Below are 20799 nucleotides of genomic sequence, written 5' to 3'. Positions count from 1 at the left end.
CACACAGACATGTAGCAAACATTATATCTGGTCTGCTAGCAGTTAAATATAAAAGTGAACCAACCATGCCTCTATAACTTGTAATGTCCACAGACCTTTCAGTCTTATTTAATTCAAGTTTGGTGGCAGTGGCCATGGGAGTTTTTGCAGATGAACATTCCATTAAGTCAAACTTCTTTAAAAGATCATGAATATATTTAGTTTGACTAATGAAAATTCCATTACTAACTTGTTTAATTTGTAAACCAAGAAAATAGGTTAGTTCTCCCATAAGGCTCATTTCATAATTACTTTGCATTAGCTTAGCAAACTTTTTACAAAGTTTATCATCTTTAGAACCAAATATTATGTCGTCTACATAAATTTGAACAAGTATACTAGAGCCATTAACATTCCTAAAGAAGTGAGTTTTATCAACAGTACCTCTAGTGAAGTGATTCTCCAAAAGAAATTTTGATAAGGTTTCATACCAGGCTCTAGGTGCTTGCTTCAGTCCATAGAGTGCTTTCAACAGATAATATACATAGTCTGGAAAATTTGGATCTTCAAATCCTGGAGGTTGACTTACATAGACTTCTTCCTCTAATTTCCCATTTAAAAATGCACTCTTGACATCCATTTGATAGACTTTGAAATTGGCATGAGCTGCATAGGCTAGAAAAATTCTGATGGCTTCAAGTCTTGCAACAGGAGCATATGTCTCATCAAAATCTATTCCCTCTTGCTGAGAATAGCCTTTAGCAACCAATCTGGCTTTATTCCTTATGATAATGCCATTTTCATCCATCTTGTTTCTGAATACCCATTTTGTGTCAATAGGACTCTTGTTCTTTGGTTTGGGTACCAGCTTCCAAACTTGGTTTCTCTCAAATTGGTTTAGCTCTTCCTGCATAGCTAATATCCAATCTGGATCCAATAAGGCTTCTTCCACTTTCTTAGGTTCCTCCTGAGATAGAAAACTACTATACAGACATTCATCTTGAGTAGCTCTTCTTGTTTGCACTTTAGATGATGCATCACCAATGATCAGTTCAAAGGGATGATTCTTGGTCCATTTCCTTTGAAGTGGAAGATGTGCTCTAGATGAGGTGGCCTCAGTATTGTCATGATGTGAGACAGAGTGTTGACTAGTTGAAACTCCCCCTGAGTTGTTGGTCCTTTGCAGGGAACTTGGAGTTCTATCAACTGATGATGTAAATCGATTATCCGTTGATAAACTATGATCAACGGATGCTTCATTTAGTACTTCAACGGATGATACACCATGTCTTTCAACGGATACTGCATTGCCTCTATCAACGGATGCAGAATTCTGACTTTCAACGGATGCAGTATTTTGTGCATTATCCAAGGGTATGTTTTGAATCCCTTTTGAAGTGTTATCTCCATCAGTCTCCTCTTCACTATCATCACAATATATCTCAATGTTGTCAAATTTGAGTCTCTCATATTGTCCCTCATCTGTTAGTCCATCAATCTTTTTATCATCAAACACAACATGCACAGATTCCATAACAATGTTGGTTCTTAGATTGTAGACCCTATAAGATTTTCCAGCTGAATAACCAACAAATATCCCTTCATCAGCCTTTGCATCAAACTTCCCTTTATGGTCAGATTGATTCCTTAGTATAAAGCATTTACATCCAAAGATATGAAGAAAGTTTAGAGTTGGTTTTCTTCTCTTGAACAACTGATAAGGAGTCATGCCTTTAGCTTGATTGATCAAAGAGATATTTTGAGTGAAACAGGCACAATTAACAGCTTCAGCCCAGAAATATGTTGGTAACTTTGATTCTTCAAGCATTGTTCTGGCAGCCTCAATTAAAGATCTGTTCTTTCTTTCAACTACCCCATTTTGCTGAGGTGTTCTTGGAGCTGAGAACTCATGCATGATTCCATTTTCTTCACAGAACAACCTCATTGATAAATTCTTGAACTCAGTTCCATTGTCACTCCTGATATTCCTAACCTTCAGGTCAGGATGATTATTGACTTGCCTGATGTGATTGATAATGATTTCACTTGCTTCATTCTTTGATCCAAGAAAATAGACCCATGAAAACTTTGAGAAATCATCTACAATCACTAAGCAATATCTTTTTCTTGCAATTGACAATACATTGACTGGTCCAAACAAATCCATATGTAGCAGCTGTAATGGTTCATCAATTGTTGTTTCAAGCTTCTTTTTGAATGATGCTTTCCTTTGTTTGCCTTTCTGACAAGCATCACACAAACCATCCCTTGAGAATTCAACAAGAGGAATTCCTCTTACTAGGTCCTTTTTGACTAGATCATTCATTGTCTTGAAATTCAAATGGGATAGCTTCTTGTGCCATAGCCAACTCTCAACTGAACTTGCTTTGCTGAAGAGACAAGTAATAGATTCTGTATTTGCAGAGTTGAAGTCAGCTAAGTACACATTTCCTTTTCTAACTCCAGTTAGAACCACTTTGTTGTCTTTCTTACTAGTGACAACACAGGCTTCAGAATTGAAGGAAACTGTATTCCCTTTATCACATAGTTGACTGATGCTCAGTAAGTTATGTTTGAGACCATCAACTAATGCAACTTCATCAATGTTGACATTCCTTGTTGAAATCAAGCCATATCCCATAGTAAACCCTTTGCTGTCATCTCCAAAGGTTATGCTAGGGCCAGCTCTTTCCTTAAACTCTGTGAGCAGGGAGAAATCTCCTGTCATGTGTCTTGAACAGCCACTGTCCAAGTACCATAGATTTCTTCTATTTCCCTGCACACCATAAAATCAATCAATTTGATTTTGGTACCCAAGTTTCCTTGGGTCCATTCTTGTTAGCCTTTCTCCTAGACTTCATTCCTCCTGCATCTCTAGACTTAGGTAACTTTGAGTCAACCTTGGTCTTGGATGTAGTTGGTTGAGGTGTAGGGTTAGTCACAGAATCATTTAGCACATTTGGAATATGATAAGGCATGGATTGTGCATACATGTTATTCCACATAGGCATATTGTATGGCATTTGAGGCATACTAAATGCAGCAAGATAAGGATTTTTAAAATATGGCATGTTTGCAAAATGTGCATAAGGATTCTGTTGAGACATAATAGGCATAGCATGTAGAGATGATGCAGACATGTTAGGCATGGAAGAGGGTACAGTTATGGGGGTTTTCTTAATAGATTTACAGTTAGCAGATAGATGATTAACACTACTACAATGCACACAGCTTTTTCTAGGAGCATACCTATCAGGTGTGTAATTGTTATGTTTGTTAACACCTACCTTCCCATTTCTGTTAGATTTTCTTTTAGTTTCCTTTTTATCCTCAACCATCTTGCCTATTATTTAACTGTTCTAAGGTCATGTGCCCTATATTCACCTTACTGACATCTTTGGATGTGCTTGCTTCTTCTTTAACAAAGTTCTTGGAAGTTGAACCAAACTTTTTGTTGAGTTTCTTTAGATTTTCACTAATAGAAACATCTGCCTGTTTTAATTGAGGAACCTTCAACGGATGCTCATTTTCTTCCTTCAACGGATAACCTTCATCATCCGTTGATTCCACATCCGTTGACAGCCCATCAATTAATTCCAGTTTCTTTTTGTTTTTATCCCAGGCAGTTTCACAGAATGATTCAATTCCTTGGACCTTGGCAATTTGAGCACTAACATCCCTAGATGTTTTCCAGGCTTTAATCACCTCTTGCTCTCTCTTTAATTGATTAGAAAGTATTTCTATTTTCTTAATAGATTCAGCTAGTTCATTCTCAACAGATATACAATGCAGCTTGGTTTTCTCTAGGTCAATCAACTTATCTTCTAACATAGCATTTCTATTACTTAAAAACAGATTGTTCTCTTTAATCCTACTATTTTCTTTAGCAAGAGATTTAAGAGACACACGCAAATGATACAATTCAGTAGACATGTCATTAAAAGCATCATTGCACTCTTCTTTAGTAAGTTGTGTTACATCAGTAGTGATTACCTGAGTTGTTACCTGATTGCTTGATGAACTAACTTCATTTTCCTCAGAATCAGCCATGAGAGCTAAGTTGACATACTCCACATCTTCATTCTCTTCCTCTCCATCAGCTGCCCAATCTTTTTCTTGAGTAATGAAAGCCCTTTCCTTTTGCTTAAGCAGATCAAAATATTTCTTCTTGTAATCTACTTGGTCAAATTTCTTCTTTTCAGAAGTTGGCTTTCTGCACTCACTTGCAAAGTGTCCACTTATACCACAATTGAAACACTTGAACTTTGATTTGTCCACCATGTTCTTATGAGGTTTAGTGGCTCTAGTGTTTTTCTTAAACTTCATCTTTGCAAATCTCCTGGACAGAAATGCAAGATGCTCATCAACACTATCAGAGTCATCTTGACTGGAGTTGTCTTCATTCTCAGCAACTTGCTCTTTTCCTTTGCTTGATTCCTGATATCTTGTACCATCTTTGGAGTTTGATGTAGATCTCACAGTTTCTTTACTGCATTCCCTCTCATTTTCAGCTACCAATGCAACTGAACTTTCTTTCTTTCTCCCCTTCTCCAATACCTCATCATGTTCCAACTCTAGTTCATAAGTCTTCAAGATTCCATATAATCTTTCAAGAGTGAAGTCCTTATAATCCTGAGAGTTTCTTAAGGAGACAGTCATGGGTTTCCATTCCTTTGGCAAGGATCTTAAGAATTTAAGATTTGAATCCTTCACCTGGTACACTCTACCATACAGCTTCAATCCATTCAACAGCTTTTGGAATCTGTTAAATGTGTCATTTAAAGATTCATTTTCTTCAAAAAGAAAATACTCATACTGTTGAATGAGAAGCTGCATCTTGTTCTCTTTTACTTGTTCTGTACCTTCACACAGCAGCTGAACTGTGTCCCAAACCTCTTTGGCAGTTGAGCAATTTATCACATTATCAAACATATCCTTGTCAAGACCATTAAACAAAATGTTCATAGCCTTCTTATCCTTGTGGACTTCTTCTGTGTCTTCCATTGTCCATTCTGCTCTAGGTTTTGGAATGGATTGACCAACAGCAATTGTGGCCGTAGCAACTGTGGCTACTTTGTGGGGAATGTGAGGACCATTCTCAATACAGTTTACATAACCTTCATCTTGGGAGAGTAGATGAAGGTGCATTTTCACCTTCCAGTGGTGATAACTGTCTCTGTCAAGAACTGGGATTTTTACTCCAATATCCTTCTTACTCATCTTTGTTAGATTCCAAGATCTTTAAACTCTTTGTTTGTCAAGAGCCTGCTCTGATACCAATTGTTATTTCTAGAGAACTAACAATGAGATTTACAGAAGGGGGGTTGAATGTAAATCTCAAAACTTTTTCAAGTTTTGAGCAGTTTATAAAGACTGTGTGTTCAAGATGAACAAGTGTGTGAATTGCTTTAAGCTGATACAGACAGATATATATTCAAACACAAATGTAAAGAACACAGTAAACCTTTAAAAACTTTTCTGGTGGATTTGTTGTTTCACCAGAGATGGTATTTCAGAAATTCTGTGATCTAAGAATTTGATCACAGCTGCATCCTAGTACAAACTAGATAATTTTTCTCTCAAGATTTTTCTAAACAGCTCTGGAAAAATTCTTATCTAATTACTAGCTACTACTTGGTTTATATATTACCAAGTTTACAAGTGAAGACAATAAAATAATAAAGTAAGATCTCCACTTGTTTCTTCTCCAGTTCACTCCAGTACTTTGTTGACTTAATGTCTCTTTATACTAGAGTAGAACGGCTGCTTTTTCTGATGTTCCTGAAATTAGGCTGCCACATTTCAGTGTTCTCTGTTCACCCACGTGCCTCTGTTTGTAGGTACAACTACCACTTATCAACGGTTAATCAACAGAACATCCGTTGAAGCTTTCATCCGTTGATGCACTCATCCGTTGAAGGATGTTATTCGTTGAAGCTTTAGAGACATCCGTTGAAGCTTAGCTTCTCATCCGTTGAAGGTCTTTAAGTCATCCGTTGATACCACTTCATTTATACAAAATTACAAGGCATGAAATATTTACAATTGGCCTTCCTATCTGCATATCTTCTAGTAGTCAACATGACTCATAGTTTCTCTCAACTTCTAAGAATTACATCTTAAATACAGAGACTGAAATATGCTACAACACTAGACTTATTTCTAAGTAAAACTACACCATCAACGGATAGCCAAAGTGGTCTTATCCGTTGAGGCTACAGACACTGAATTTCTACTTAAGTGTTTTGTTAAACATATCATCAAACTAATGCACATATATTCCTAACAGTAATAGAATCAGGATTTTATTATCCCGACACGGCGCGGCCGCGCACTTCATCAGCGCGCGCTGGCGCGCGGGCGCGCTGGCGCGCTGGCTTTCTGTACTTCGGCACGGCCGCGCGCTAGTTCCGCGCGGGCGCGCTGAGCTTCTGCCATTAATAATTTCTTTTCTTTTTTTTACAGATTCGATCCGATCTTCGCGAGCTTTTATTCCAACACCACCTAGACATTATATTAGCACCAAAATAATGCTAATACACCTGATTACCTAGATAACGCCTGAAATGCAAAAACACTCAAAAATACGTTAAAACACTTAACAACTTGGGTACAAATGCATCAATCCAGAGATTATTAGAGCATAATAAAGTGTCATAAATGCCACTCAACAATAATGAGCTGGAATGACCATGTCTCCATCTGTAGATTCCTCAACTCTTATCATTAGAGTGAAAGCCCATTTTTGAGAATCTGAATATATAATGGATTGGCCATCCTGATAAACATCAACATTTTCTTCTTCCATAGAGTGTAATTAGTCTTATCAAAAGTAGGAATTTTGATGCTACCGAGTTTCTGTGTATTCATTCTTTCAAGATCTTGAATCTATTTACTTTCAGATTTTGCTCTGATACCACTTGTTAGGTAATAAATCACACACAGAGGGGGGGGGGGGGGCGGTGAATGTGTTTTTTGTATTTTTCTGTTTTTCTTGAAGTATTAATGATGATGAACAAAGTAAATTAAAATCTTATAGTGAAATATGTTAGTGCTGAAATTAGACAGATAAAACAGTGAACACAAATCTTTCAAAACTCACTTAATTTTATAATAAAATTAAGAATGTATTGCTACAAAATTTCTAGGCTCTTTGTTGATAAAGAGCTTAGCTTCTTCCTTAGGAGAATACAAGATTTCTGATCTGATTTTTTGTTCTTTTTATTTTAACAAAGCATCCAGTGTTTACTTTATTGAACAATAAACACTGGTTATTACACAGCATGTAACAACATGTACTAGACCCTATTTTTGGATAATAAAATCTTTCTATTTCTAGCTTAATGTTTATCTTTGCTAATCTTTAATGCCTATGACTTTACTTTTCCAGTTAATCTTGGCCTTTGATCTTGTACTCTTCAAGCTGTTTATGTAGAATTGTCAATCCAACTGAATAGATTGTTTGTTGATTGATAATCTTAGATATTCTGCACTTTGTACTTTCAGTTTTATCTCGAGATCTCTAGTTTGGTATATAGAGAACTTGACATCTCGATAAGTATATTGGATTATCCAGATCTCTAATCACTCTACAATTGTTTTGACTTATCGAAGTCTCTGAGTTCTCTATAAGATAATTTATCTTATCAAAATCTCTTAGATTTATGTCTTGACTCTGTCTTATCGATAACTCTGAGTTCTCTAGTGACAATTTGGCTTATCGATAACTCTGAGTTCGCTAGTGACAATTTGGCGCATCGATAACTCTGAGTTCTCTAGTGACAAATTGACTTATCGATAACTCAGAGTTCTATATTGAAGAAATGACTTGTCAATATCTCCATTCTTAATGTCTTCAAATTGGCTTGTCGATATCTCTGAGTTTTCTAGTAGCTTTTCTTGACTTGTCGATAAGTTATTCTGGAGTTCTCGAATGACTTCTCTATAATACTTAATCAGTGACTTGTAGAGATCTTGACTTAGAATTTTTTCTCAAAACAGATTTATTCAACTCCATACTTCTTCATAATTCTTTTGAGACATGATCTTCTTGATCTTCTTCCAGATAGAATCCTTAGGCTTGATACTGTTTACTGAAAAAGACTCCAGTCTGCTCTATTTACATTTTTACAGACTTAAGTATCACAATAAAAATTGCAAATTTAGATTACAATACAACTTACTTAGCGTTGTAAATTTGACTTAGTCTTGTTATATATAGGCATGTATTGCACAACACTCATGTCCAAGTCCATTCGACAATAAAATACAACACCGCCTCCATCCTATGTGGCCACGTCAGATAACAAACTTTCAGTTAGTTACGATATAAAATATAGAAAAGGAAAAAGTTAGAATAGAGTAGTGGTATGTAAATAGAGATATATAAAATGTATGTTAAAATCTGATCTTCTTCTTCTTCAAGTTAGTTAGATAAACTTGTAAATACAGTGATCGTGTTCTTGTTTTACATAACGAAAATGGAGTTTACTTCCATCAAACAAAAATTGTTTAGTTCATTTTATATGGTATCAGAGCGAGTTTCATCGATTCTACAATGATCTTCATCAGGTTCATTCGTTTCTTTGTAGATCAATTGTTTATCGACTATTACTTGTTCATTAATTTGTCAATTTGTGCGTGTTTTAGTATATATCAATCGTGAGTAGAATTGTACATATTAGTCAATTTATTTTCTAAAAATTTGTTGTGTATTTCATAAAGTTTCTTCTTGATCTTCATTCTGATATTCTTGATCTAAATCTCTAGGCATCAAGAATCATCACTTGTTCTGAGATTCTTCATCGATTACTTTTTACAAAATCTGAGATTATGAACAAGTCAAGGCAAGTACTAGTTCAACCACAATCACAACTAATAATGATTCTTCTAATTCATTTTACATCCATCCTTCGGACATTCCTATTTCACAACTATTTTCAATAAGATTTAATGGAAACGGATTTACGAACTGGAAGAGATCAATGATATTGACTCCTTCAGCTAAAAACAAGTTGGGATTTGTGAATGGAACAATTGTTAAACCTGATGCTGATTCTCCAGACCTGATAACTTGGGAGAGATGTAATGATTTAGTCATATCCTGGTTACTTTACAAGTTAGAGGAAAACATTGTTAGGAATATGTTGTTAACTTGATGATAAGTTAAACAAAACATCTTAATGGATTTAACTTAGTATTTTTGTAGCTCTCGACGGATGTTCTAATATAGTCCCGACGGATGACAACTGAACATCCATCAAGAGTGTAGCTTATGTAATAATAATTCTTGTAGCATATTTCTGCAAACAACAATATTTTAGCTGAGTAGATGCTGTAGGATTCTTTGAGTCATGTTGACTACTAGAATGATTAGCAGAATAGGGTGGCTAATTGTAATAAGATGTCTTGTAATTCTGTATAAGTGAAATAGAGTCAAGTGAAGGAAAGACTCCCAACGGATGATCTACAAAGGCTCCCGATGGATGATCAACAAGGCTCCCGACGGATGACCAACATAGTCCCGACGGATGATCATAATTCAAAAGAGCAGTTGACAGTGACAACACAGTCACATGCGTCAACTGTTTGCAAATGGAATGTGGCAGCCTAATTGCAGGATTTAGAGAATAAAGAAGCATTACCATTTCCATGCAATTATGAATATATTCAAAGATGTTGGATAGAGTAATGTAGCAGCATGAAGTTAGACTAGATTCAGTTTGTCTTATTGACTTGTCTTACTATCATGTAACTTGGTAATATATATATATACCAAGTGTAGCAAGTAGAAAAAATAACTAAGTAAGCATAATTTTCAGAGAGATAGAAACGGCTGTATCTGTTAAGCATTTCTATGTAATTGTTGTGAGTTCACTTGTAAGCAGCTGTATGCTATTCAAGCATCACAGAGTTCTCAACTTTATATATATCTCTGGTGGATAAGTTCAAATCCACCAGAAAGTTTTAAAGCTCTATGTTTTATTATTTTGTGTTTTGATTTCTAATCTACTTTCATTCCGCACTTCTTGCAAAATCAAACATTGTTATATATTAAGTAAGAACATTCTTAAAATCAGAAAAAGGAGCCAGAATTATATTCAACCCCCTTCTGTAATTTTTGTTGCATTGATTGGGAATAACAAACATATCCAGGAGTGTGTTGTTTCTCAAATCTATTAGAGACATTTGGAGAGATCTAGAAGAACGATTTGGATTTGCATATGTTACTCAAGTATACTCCCTTGAGCAAAAATTGGCTGAAGTTACCCAGGGGAATCAAAGCATCTCTGAATTCGTTACTCAGATCAAGTCGATTTGGGATAATATTGATGATGTGAATCCATTGACATACCGTATCTGTGGTAAGTGTAATTGTGATTTGTGAAGTTAACAACAAGCATCTAAAGAAGCGGCATGAGCAGAGATTGCTATAATTTTTGATGAAGATATATGACCAGTTCTGGTTCTAAGAAGACACATTCTCATGATGCAGTCTTTGCCCACTATTTCTCGGGCTTTCAGACTACTTATGCAGGAATAAAATCACAAAAAAAATTCAAATTCAAGCAACATTGATTCAATGGCCTTTTATGCTGACAAGAGAAACTCTAATTCTAGGAGTTTCAGGCCTAACTATAAGCCAACAAAAAGTGCTAATAAACCTTTTGGTGGTGTGAATCCAATGCTGGAAATAATGTTAAGAAGTTCAATAAGTCTGGATCTAATTACTTTTGCATATATTACAAAATTTCAGGACACAACAATGAAAGATACTTCAAGTTACATGGGTATCCTCCCGGTTTCAAAGTGTTTCCTAACAAAAAAATTGCTATTTTTCTCAAAACAGTGCTGTCAATAATATTGCTCAGTATGAGAATAAAAAAACTTCTCACATCTCAATTGCAATTATCTTATTGAGTTACTAACTGCTCAGAAGATTCAGAACCACAGTGAAGAGACCTATGCTCATGCTGCCTTGGTTGGTAAAACCTATATGTTAACTGTATCTTTATCTTCTCAATGGCTCTTAGATAGTGGAGCCACATACCACATTTGCCCATATATTGCTATGTTTACTAGTCATAAAGAAATTGGAAATACTGATGGTAATATTACTATTCCTGATGGGAGACAGATCAAAACTTTACACATAGGAACTGTACATTTATCTGAAGACATATTTCTTCAAGATATTTTACATGTTTTTGAATTTTAGTTTAATCTTTTCTCAGTACACAAATTATGTAAAGATTTAAATTTCTCAATGATTTTTTTCTAATGGAAAGTGTTTCATACATGGCCTTTCTTGGAGAAATCAGCCAATTCTTTTTGGTAATATGAGAAATGGACTCTATGTTGTTGATCATAAAAGCTTGTTGGCAGCAGCTTCTTCAATCTCAAAGTACTGCTTATCTGCTATTAAGGAAGCACAATTATGGCATCTAAGACTAGGGCATCTTCCCTTTCCTCAAATAAAGTTTTTGTCTCCAAATTGTCCTTTAAGAAATCTGTAATAGATACAATTTGTCAAGTTTGTCCTCTTGCTAAGCGAACTAGGAATTCTTTTCCTCACAGTACTATCAAGTCATCAGCAGTCTTAGAACTGTTACATATAGACATTTGGGGTCCCTATAGGACCTAAACTACTACTGGTTGTACTATATTTGCGACTATAATAGATTATTTTAGTAGATACACTTGGACGCATTTGATCAAATCTAAATTTGAAGTTCCTCTTGTTCTTGAAAATTTTGTTATATATGTTGAAAAACAATTCAAGACAGTTGTTACTTGCATAAGAACAAATAATGCCTTAGAATTATGTGTTGCTGAAACCAAGTTATTTTATCAAAATAAAGGGATTTTACATCACACTAGTTGTATACATACACCTCGACAGAATGGTGTAATAGAGAGGAAACACGTGCAATTATTGGAGACTACTAGAGCTCTTATATTTCAGTCCAAGGTTCCAGACAGATATTTGGGATATTGTATATTGTGTGCCACCTACTTGATTAACAGGATGCCGTTGGCCAACATTCAGAATGATACACCAGATAGTATTCTCTATAGAGAATCACCTGATCTGCAGGTTCTTAAACCTTTTGGCTGGCTTTGTAGCAACTGTAAAGCATCATAGAACCAAGTTTCAACCTAGAGCTACATCCTGTATTTTCTTAGGATATGCTTCCAATTAGAAAGGGGGTATAAGGTACTTGATCTACAAACCCATGAAATATCTGTTTCTCGAGATGTCAAAATTCATGAGTTAAATTTTCCATACCACATAAAATCTGCTAAACCTGATGTTCTTTATCACTCTGAAATTTTCCTGCCAAAATTTACTACTGCTAATTGTGATGATTTTGATGTGTTGAATCCCCCTTTTATCACTACTGATAATAATGCCGATGATAATTTTGTTGAGCATTCTCCAACTATTAATTACTTCTTCTCATCATTTCGATGATGTTTTGAGTTCTTCTACTTCTGTCATACAATCATCTGACTCAAATCTGGTTGATGTGAGTCAACCAATCGGAAATTCTACAAGAGTTAAGCAAACACCCAAGTATTTGACTAATTATCAGTGTCTTAGTAGTCAAACTTCTCATTGGTGTAATATGGTGTCTCTTAGTTCATACACACCAATGCACAAGGCTTTTCTCTCTCAAGTGACTGCAATTACCGAGCCAGCTAACTACACATAGAATTGTCAACATCCCATTTGGCTAAAAGCTAATACTTGGTCTAAAGTCGATTTATTAGTTGAGAAAAAATCAATTGGGTGTAAATGGGTGTTTAAAGTAACATTAAAAGCCGATGGTAGTCTTGAACGATGTAAATCACGTTTGGTTGTGAAAGGCTTTAATCAAAAGTATGACATCGACTTTGAAGAGACATTCGCTCCTGTTATCAAGATGAATACATAGATGTATTGTTGCTTTGGCTGTTAGTCGACGTTGACCTATATATCAGTTGGATGTTAACAACGCGTTTTTATATGGAGATTTGAATGAAGAGGTATACGTGAACATTCCTGAAGGATTATCTCATTTATATCATTCTAATAAGGTTTGTAAGCTCATTAAACCTTTATATGGTTTACGATAAGCGTCACGACAATGGGCTGCTAAACTAGTTGAGGAATTGTTGCTGCAAGGTTACACTCAATCCAAGTACGATTATAATTTGTTTATAAGAAAAATGATATTCATATGACTGTCATAGTCGTATATGTTGACGACATTATCCTCACTGGTTCTGATTTGGATGCTATTACTTCTCTCAATCATCATCTTAATGATACTTTCAGCATTAAGATCTGGGTATCCTGAATTATTTCTTGGGTATTGAAGTTGGATGCTCAACTGATGGTATTGTGTTGAGTCAACACAAATTTACTACAGAATTACTTCATGCTTGTCGTTTTGCTATGAATAGCAAGGCAATTACTCATTTGCCTCAAAATTTAAAATTACAGACTAATGATGGGATTTTATTATCTGAACCAGAGCTCTATCGATCTCTCATCGGTAAATTGAATTACTTAACCGATACATGTCCTGACTTGAGTTATGTTGTTCATGTTTTAAGTTAGTTCATGCAGACACCTCATGACACTCATTTGCATGCTTTGATTCATACTCTCAGTTATGTTCAACACATTATTGGACAAGGTATTCTCATGAAAGCCTCAGACCAGTTAACTTTGCAGGTCTATTTTGATTTCGATTGGGTTACTTGCCCATAATCTCATCGTTCTATTACGGGCTATGTTATTCTTTTTGGCCAATCACCAATTGCTTGGAAATTAAAGAAGCAGAACACTATTTCTCGTTCATCCTCTGAATCCGAGTACCGTGCAATGACTTTAGCAGCTAGCGCGGTCACTTGGACCATGCGTTTATTGGAGGAACTTGGAGTTTCTGATTTGAAGCCGGTCACACTACATTGTGTTAATCAATCCGCAATTTATATAACCAAGAATTCGGTCTTCCATGAACGTACGTAATATTTTGAAATGGATTGTCATTTTACTCGTGAAAAAGTACTTGAATGTCCCCTGCATGCTGTAGCTGACTTATCTCACTTTTCATAACCACTTGGCTGATGTTTTTACCAAAATCATTCGATCTGCTCAGTTTAACAATCTTATTTCCAACTTAGGATTGTTACATTCTTCACATTCCAACTTGGGGGATGATAACATTACCGATGCAAAACCTACTGTTCAATTAAGTGCCAAGGTCCAGTCCAGTTTATTGCCTCAGGTCCAAGCCCATTCGACAATAAAATAAAACACCGCCTCCATTATGTGTGGCCACATCAGATAACAAACTTTCAGTTGGTTACGATCCAAAATATAGAAAAGGAAAAAATTAGAATAAAGTAATGGCATGCAAGTAGATATATAGAAAATGTATGTCAGAATCTAATCTTCTTCTTTTTCAAGTTAGTTAGATAAATTTATAATGGTTTGTCTAGTGTGTGCGAATGAGCACACATTAATCACTAACTTTTGTGATTTTGGAGTATTTATATGGATGAAATTGATGTAAGTGCAGGTGTTTCATCAATATTTATGATTAAAAGTCCAATTAAAATTTGACATATCATTTTCTATTATGTGCCTATGAGTACACAGAAAATTGGAATTTATAAATACAGTAATTTGTTCGTATTTTACGTAACAAAAGTAGTGTTTACTTCCATCAAACAAGCTTCTTTGCTGCGTTTTACAAACTTATATATTAAAATTACATATCACGTGGAAACTTTTAATATCATATTGTAATGAAATTCACACCATAGTTAGAGAAAGAATGAAGGGAGATAATTATTGGTGAGAATTGAGAAAGTATAATTACCTTTTGTGGGTGGCTTGTTTGGCTGGCCATATAAATTTCACCACAACGAGGAGGCAAAAGAGAGGAGTTTGATTCACTCTTGTCATCCTTTATTTAATTTATTTACTAAAATATTTTATTTTATTATGTTTGCTCTTTATAATATCCTCCCCTCTCACTTGCTCATTGCCTGATCATGCAATTGAGTCCCAGTACATTCCTTCCGCAACAATAAACCTATGTAAACAAATATTAACATTCATCTTTAGATGACACCCAGTCAAATAAATAGACGTGTTAACTGAAATAAAAAATGCATTTGTTTATGTTATTTATTTATATTCATTAAAAATGCATATAAAAAGTCATTAAGTTAAAAGAATATGTATAAAGAAAAAGAAAATACTTTTTTAATGAATGTTATATAGTTACATACACGCTTACGTGACGTGGTTAGTCCATATTTTTTGACAAATAGTTCAATTATTTTTTATTTTATCTTTAATAAGTAAAATTAATTTTTATTTCACATATATAAAAGTCATTTTAAATTTTTTTGAAACACAAAATTTGTATATATGGGAGGCATATGAGTGAAAGTGGTCCCGCGGAGTCACACAAACAGTGAGTCAGTCCGCACACAAAACAATACGACTGTTCTACCCCCTCCCACCTCCATAGCCCCCCAATCTCTCTCTCTCTCTCTTAAACAGACAGAAAATCTCTCTCATTTATACACAAATCTCTCCCTCTATCTCTCTCCCTCTCTCTGTATGGGCTGTGCAAGCTCAAAACTCGATGACCAACCGGCGGTAGCGCTGTGCCGCGACCGCTGCAACTTCCTCAACGACGCAATCCACCACCGTTTCGCACTCGCCGACGCTCATCTCGCTTACTTCACCTCTCTCAAATCAATCGGCATCTCTCTCCACCGCTTCTTCCACCTCCGCTTCACCTCTTCTCCGGCGCCGCCGATTCTACCCCTTCCGACTCACCGGAAACTCGATCCATCACCTCTTGCTTCGCCAATTCATCACATTCACTCTCACTCAAACTCAGCTGGCTCACATCTACAATTCAATTCTTCGGACGAAGACGTTTCTGACTCGGAGCATCTTCATCTTCACTCCGACTCCGATTCACCAATTCACAATCACAATCACAATTACAATCATAATATTCAGAATAATAATGATATGTATGGTCGTTTGAATTATATAGATCATGAAACCCTAGCTCAATACAATAATAATGATACCGGTCATTTTATGAATATTAATTATATGCGTCGTAATAGGACGCCTTCTGTATTGTATGAGCAACGACCACCTGTATCTGAAACGGTTAAGTTTGGGGATTTTTCGAGTTCTGCTAGTTCATCTTCTGCTTATAATCCTTATATGTATAGTAATAATAATAGTAATAATCAGGTTGCTAGTACTAGTTATGGTAATTATAATAATAGTTATGGCGGGTTTTTCGGTTCGTTACCGCCGGAAAATGTGATTCCGGCGGCAAATGTGGTATCGACGTCGAAGCCGCCTCCCTCGCCTCCACGAGGCGGTTCGGCTTGGGATTTTTTGAATCCGTTTGAGACTTTTCAGGATTATTATCCCCCTACACATACTCCGAGTATGAATTCGAAGGAGTTAAGGGAGGAGGAAGGGATTCCGGATTTGGAGGATGAGGATGAAGTGTTAAAGGAAGTGCAAGGGAATCAGAAATTTGTCGATGAAGGCGGAGGTAGTCATGTTGGTAGAGAAGAGTATATGAAGGCGACGATGGAGAATGTGGTGGAAGGAAAAGGGAAGGAAAGTAGACGTGATTCGGAGTTGCATTATCGGAGTAGTAGAGCGAGGGAGTCTGTGGATGAGGATCCGGTGGAGTATGAGGTGCATATGATTGATAAGAAAGTTGTTGATAAGAATGAGGATAAGTCTGGTGGCCATCGCCCTGGATTGAAAATTTTTCGTGATGATTCTGAGGTAGTGAAGGAAATTCAAATTCAATTTGAAAGAGCTTCTGAAATGGGGAATGAGCTTTCGAAGATGCTTGAAATTGGAAAACATCCGCACAGTCGCAAGCATGCGGCCTATCAAGGTGAGAAGTACTATGTGATTTAGTATTATAAAGTTTGTAAGAACTAATCTGGCTGATTAGATTCGTGTATACAAGTAAAAATACAATCTTTTATGTAACAGAATTAAATAAAAATACAAACTTTGATTGCTATGCTGAACAATTTTCTCATTATGGATCCTTAATATTTGTTCTCTCAATGTGCTTTCAGCTGTTTCGTCCAAGATGTTAAGTGTAGTTGCTCCTTCACTATCAATCGTATCCTCAGAAGCTTCTACTTCTGAAAGGGCTCCTAGTTTAAATTATGATGATGCTGCAGGGTTGAGTTCCACAAATCTTTCCTCTACTTTGCAGAAGTTACTACTCTGGGAGAAGAAATTATACGAGGAAGTTAAGGTATAAGCTGTTGCCGTAGTATTCTTTTAAGATATGTTTAATATATTTACACCTGCAATTGTTTTGTTTTTATTGCTGTTTTGTTATGTTTGTAACGTTGCACATGTATGTTAAGTGTTAAGTGGTTCATATTCTTAGCAAGTTATTAATTAATTTTGCGCTGACTACTGATATGGTTCCTGGTTGGAATTAGTAGTTTAAATTATATGTATGTTAATTTCTGCCACTGATAATTATTTAAGTCCACTGAGTTTTACTTGGTTATACCCCTAATGACTGCCACCCAATATATTATGAGGGTAGGTTGTCAGTTGACGTTAACATATTCGAATATAATTTTCAAAAGATATACTATATCTGTTAAATTTGTTGCATAGTTTAAAAGAGGAAGTGATGTATTATTCTTTTTAGGAGTGAAATCTAGGTTCAATCGGTTACTCTTTGCACCACAAACTGTCTGCTTTTAAGCTTTGATTTCCCCCCTCATCGGATTGCCTTATTTTCGAGGTTGAAAATTACTTACTTCGATTGTTTGTAGAATGCACCTTCTGCGTCATTGTTCATTCCATGTTTCCCTTGTTGATAAGTTTTTGCATATAATTTTTTTTTCTTTCTTGTTATAATTCATTGTCGCACTGAAAGTATCAGACTTCATTTACCGTTTTCTTGATATGTGATCTTTGCATAAATCTTTCTGCTAAGTTCTTTCCATATTTACTACAATTGGATGGACTTTCATCAGTAGCCTTTAAATTGCTTCAACAAATTAAACATAAATAATTTTGATTAGAGTTTAATTGATACATTAAGCCGACTAAGCTTTTGCATTTTTCAATTATCTTCTGATGTTGAAACTGCTCTCTGTTAGCTTAGACAGTCAAGTAATTTTTTTGAACTCCATTGTCGGGGCTAAATTCTTGCCCTTTACCTAACGTACTTTTGTGCTTATCTGTGTTACAGATAGAAGAGAAATTAAGAGTACAACATGAGAGGAAGTCTCGAAAGCTGAAACGTCTGAGTGAAAAGGGTGCTGAGGCTCAAAAGATTGAAACGACCCGAATTTTAGTCAGGACTCTTTCCACAAAAACTAGAATTGCAATTCAAGCTGTTGATAAGATTTCTGTGAAGATAAATGATTTAAGAGATAATGAACTGTGGCCACAACTGATTGGACTCATCCAAGGGTATATAATTCTCTGACCTTTGATATGACTTCCTCGCAGTACTTATTTTTTTGCTGCTAAGTTTATTCTACACATGCATTGCACATCCAACAAATTATTATTTAATATTGTTATAAAATATTATCATGTTTTGGTAAAAAATTATTTCTAAATGATGTACTGCTGTACTATACAAATTACCAAATGGAATATATCAATTTCTAAGTTATGACATTGTTTTTCGTAATTTTTTGTTTTGTTTATCTCCAAACCATTCTAATTTTAGTTTCGTTATAGTTGTTACTTCTATGTTATCTGATATGGGAGGTTTTCTCTACTAATCCAGGTTGACCAGACTATGGAAAGCCATGCTTGACTGCCATCAAAGTCAACGTCAAGCCATTGGAGCAGCTCGACAATTAGATGATATTGTATCCAACAGATACTCAAGTGATGCTCATCTTGAAGCCACATTGCAGCTTGAACAAGAGCTTCTTAACTGGGTTTTTAGATTTTCTTGTTGGGTTGCATCCCAGAAGGGATATGTCAGAGCATTAAATAATTGGCTTCTGAAGTGTCTACTGTATGAACCTGAAGAAACGGCTGATGGGATCGCACCTTTTTCTCCTGGTAGAATGGGAGCACCACCTGTGTTTGTAATCTGCAATCAGTGGTCACAAGCACTAGATGCAATATCTGAGAAAGAAGTGGTTGAGACAATGAGATACTTCGCAGCAGCTGTGCTACAGCTCTGGGAACGGGATAAGGTAGAAATGCGCCAGAGAATGACTGTGAACGGGGAGACGGAATTAAAAGTCAAAAACTTGGAGAGGGAAGACCAGAAGATACATAAGGAGATTCAGGAGTTGGATAAAAGGATTGTTCTGGTTTCTGGTGTAGGTAACAGCCTCTCAGTGGCCGGTCAGGTGGTGTATCAAAATGAAACTAGCAGCAACACTAGTTTTCAGTTGAGTATGCAGCGCATTTTTGAGGCGATGGAGAAGTTCACTGCAAGCTCCTTGAAGGTTTATGAGGAGTTGTTGCAGCGTAGTGAAGAGCTTAGGCTTTCTGGAGAGCAGGATACATTTTCATAGAGATCATTTTCTATACATAGACATGTTTTCTTGGTCTAGAATTTGATTCAATTGACAACCTGCAACGAGGAATTCTGTTGCATGAGGTGGAGCTTGGAGTTAATGAGGGGTTGATATATTGAAGTTGCAAAGATTTCCTGTTCCATGACTTAATGACATTCCCTACTTACTGGCATCAAAGCTGTACACCCTGTTTTTATTAGTTCCATCATCACTTGGAACTTGGAAACAGTTGTGGATGATATATTTTATGATGGCATGATGGCATTGAGTTGCATCTGTGAATTCTGTTGATCCAGTCAATTAGGTCTAGTACCACTGGAAAAGAAGAATCTAAATACAAGGGAAGATCGATTGATTTGTGTAATCAATCATGACACACTTCACAAGCTGCTGGCATTCCGGCACAGTCGGGTTGATGCTATATTATCTCGGCTACAAAACCTGCTTTCTGAATAAATATACAGTCAAATGAGGCTCCCAAGTGATCTTCCCAAGTATAACTTGGAGGATGTCAGACAACCCATTGAGCTTCCCCACGGCATTGCAGTTGACAAAACGGAGACTTGTGCTGTTTCTGCTTCCTAATTTTATATTGGAAAGGTGAAGCAGCTCCGTTTGTAAAGTGGTCAAGTGCTTCTATGGTGTGATTCACAAAACCAGAAGAGGTAAGTTGTCTAGGAGGATGCTACCCAGTTTTGCATTAAGATTATTTGTTTAGCTGTTAAGTGATGAAATTCTAGTCTATATACTCAACTGATAGAACTCAAAACAGTTATATCTTTGTATCTTAGGACAGTTCTCTGTTAATTCTTTTTCACATTCATTGCACATAAATCTATTGTTTCTAGATTAATCGGGGACCCAAATTGCTTCAATATACTTTAGCCAATCAGCATCCTGTTCAAATTCATGAGTAAACAATTCCCAGAACCCGACAATTTGCATTCTGTGTTCTGGGCACGACGCTCTGGTGTGACCTGGTTCTGTGGTTAGGTGACCATAATCTCCGTAAATTTAATTGGCTTGAAATCAGGTTAGACTGATGATGTTTGATGATCTTCATGATGGTACAACCTGAACCCCTTCCACTCTTCCAGGGTGGGTTTATTTTATTTTTTTTAAATTTTTTAAATTTTTATTGGATCAGAGAAGTCATTACTGAAGAACTGTACTACTGTATGGGGGCCAAGCTTGCAGTAAACAAAAACGAGTTTGTTGTGAAGAAGCTTG

At 35.9% G+C, this 20799-nt stretch overlaps 1 protein-coding gene across 1 annotated transcript; it reads left to right on the top strand.

The window, feature by feature from the left end:
- Positions 1-15440: 15440 nt before the first annotated feature.
- On the top strand, positions 15441-20446 carry LOC141689222 (uncharacterized). Its single transcript, XM_074493439.1, has 4 exons — positions 15441-16934; positions 17125-17309; positions 18270-18493; positions 18819-20446. Exons 1-4 carry the CDS (start codon positions 15608-15610, stop codon positions 19564-19566), a joined length of 2484 nt encoding a protein of 827 aa, XP_074349540.1. The 5' UTR covers positions 15441-15607; the 3' UTR covers positions 19567-20446.
- Positions 20447-20799: the final 353 nt, after the last annotated feature.

Source organism: Apium graveolens, chromosome 10 (assembly GCF_009905375.1).
Source record: "Apium graveolens cultivar Ventura chromosome 10, ASM990537v1, whole genome shotgun sequence".
Classification (NCBI taxonomy): domain Eukaryota; kingdom Viridiplantae; phylum Streptophyta; class Magnoliopsida; order Apiales; family Apiaceae; genus Apium; species Apium graveolens.
The sequence above is the reverse complement of the archived record's forward strand: the minus strand, read 5'-3'. Positions and strand labels throughout refer to the sequence as shown.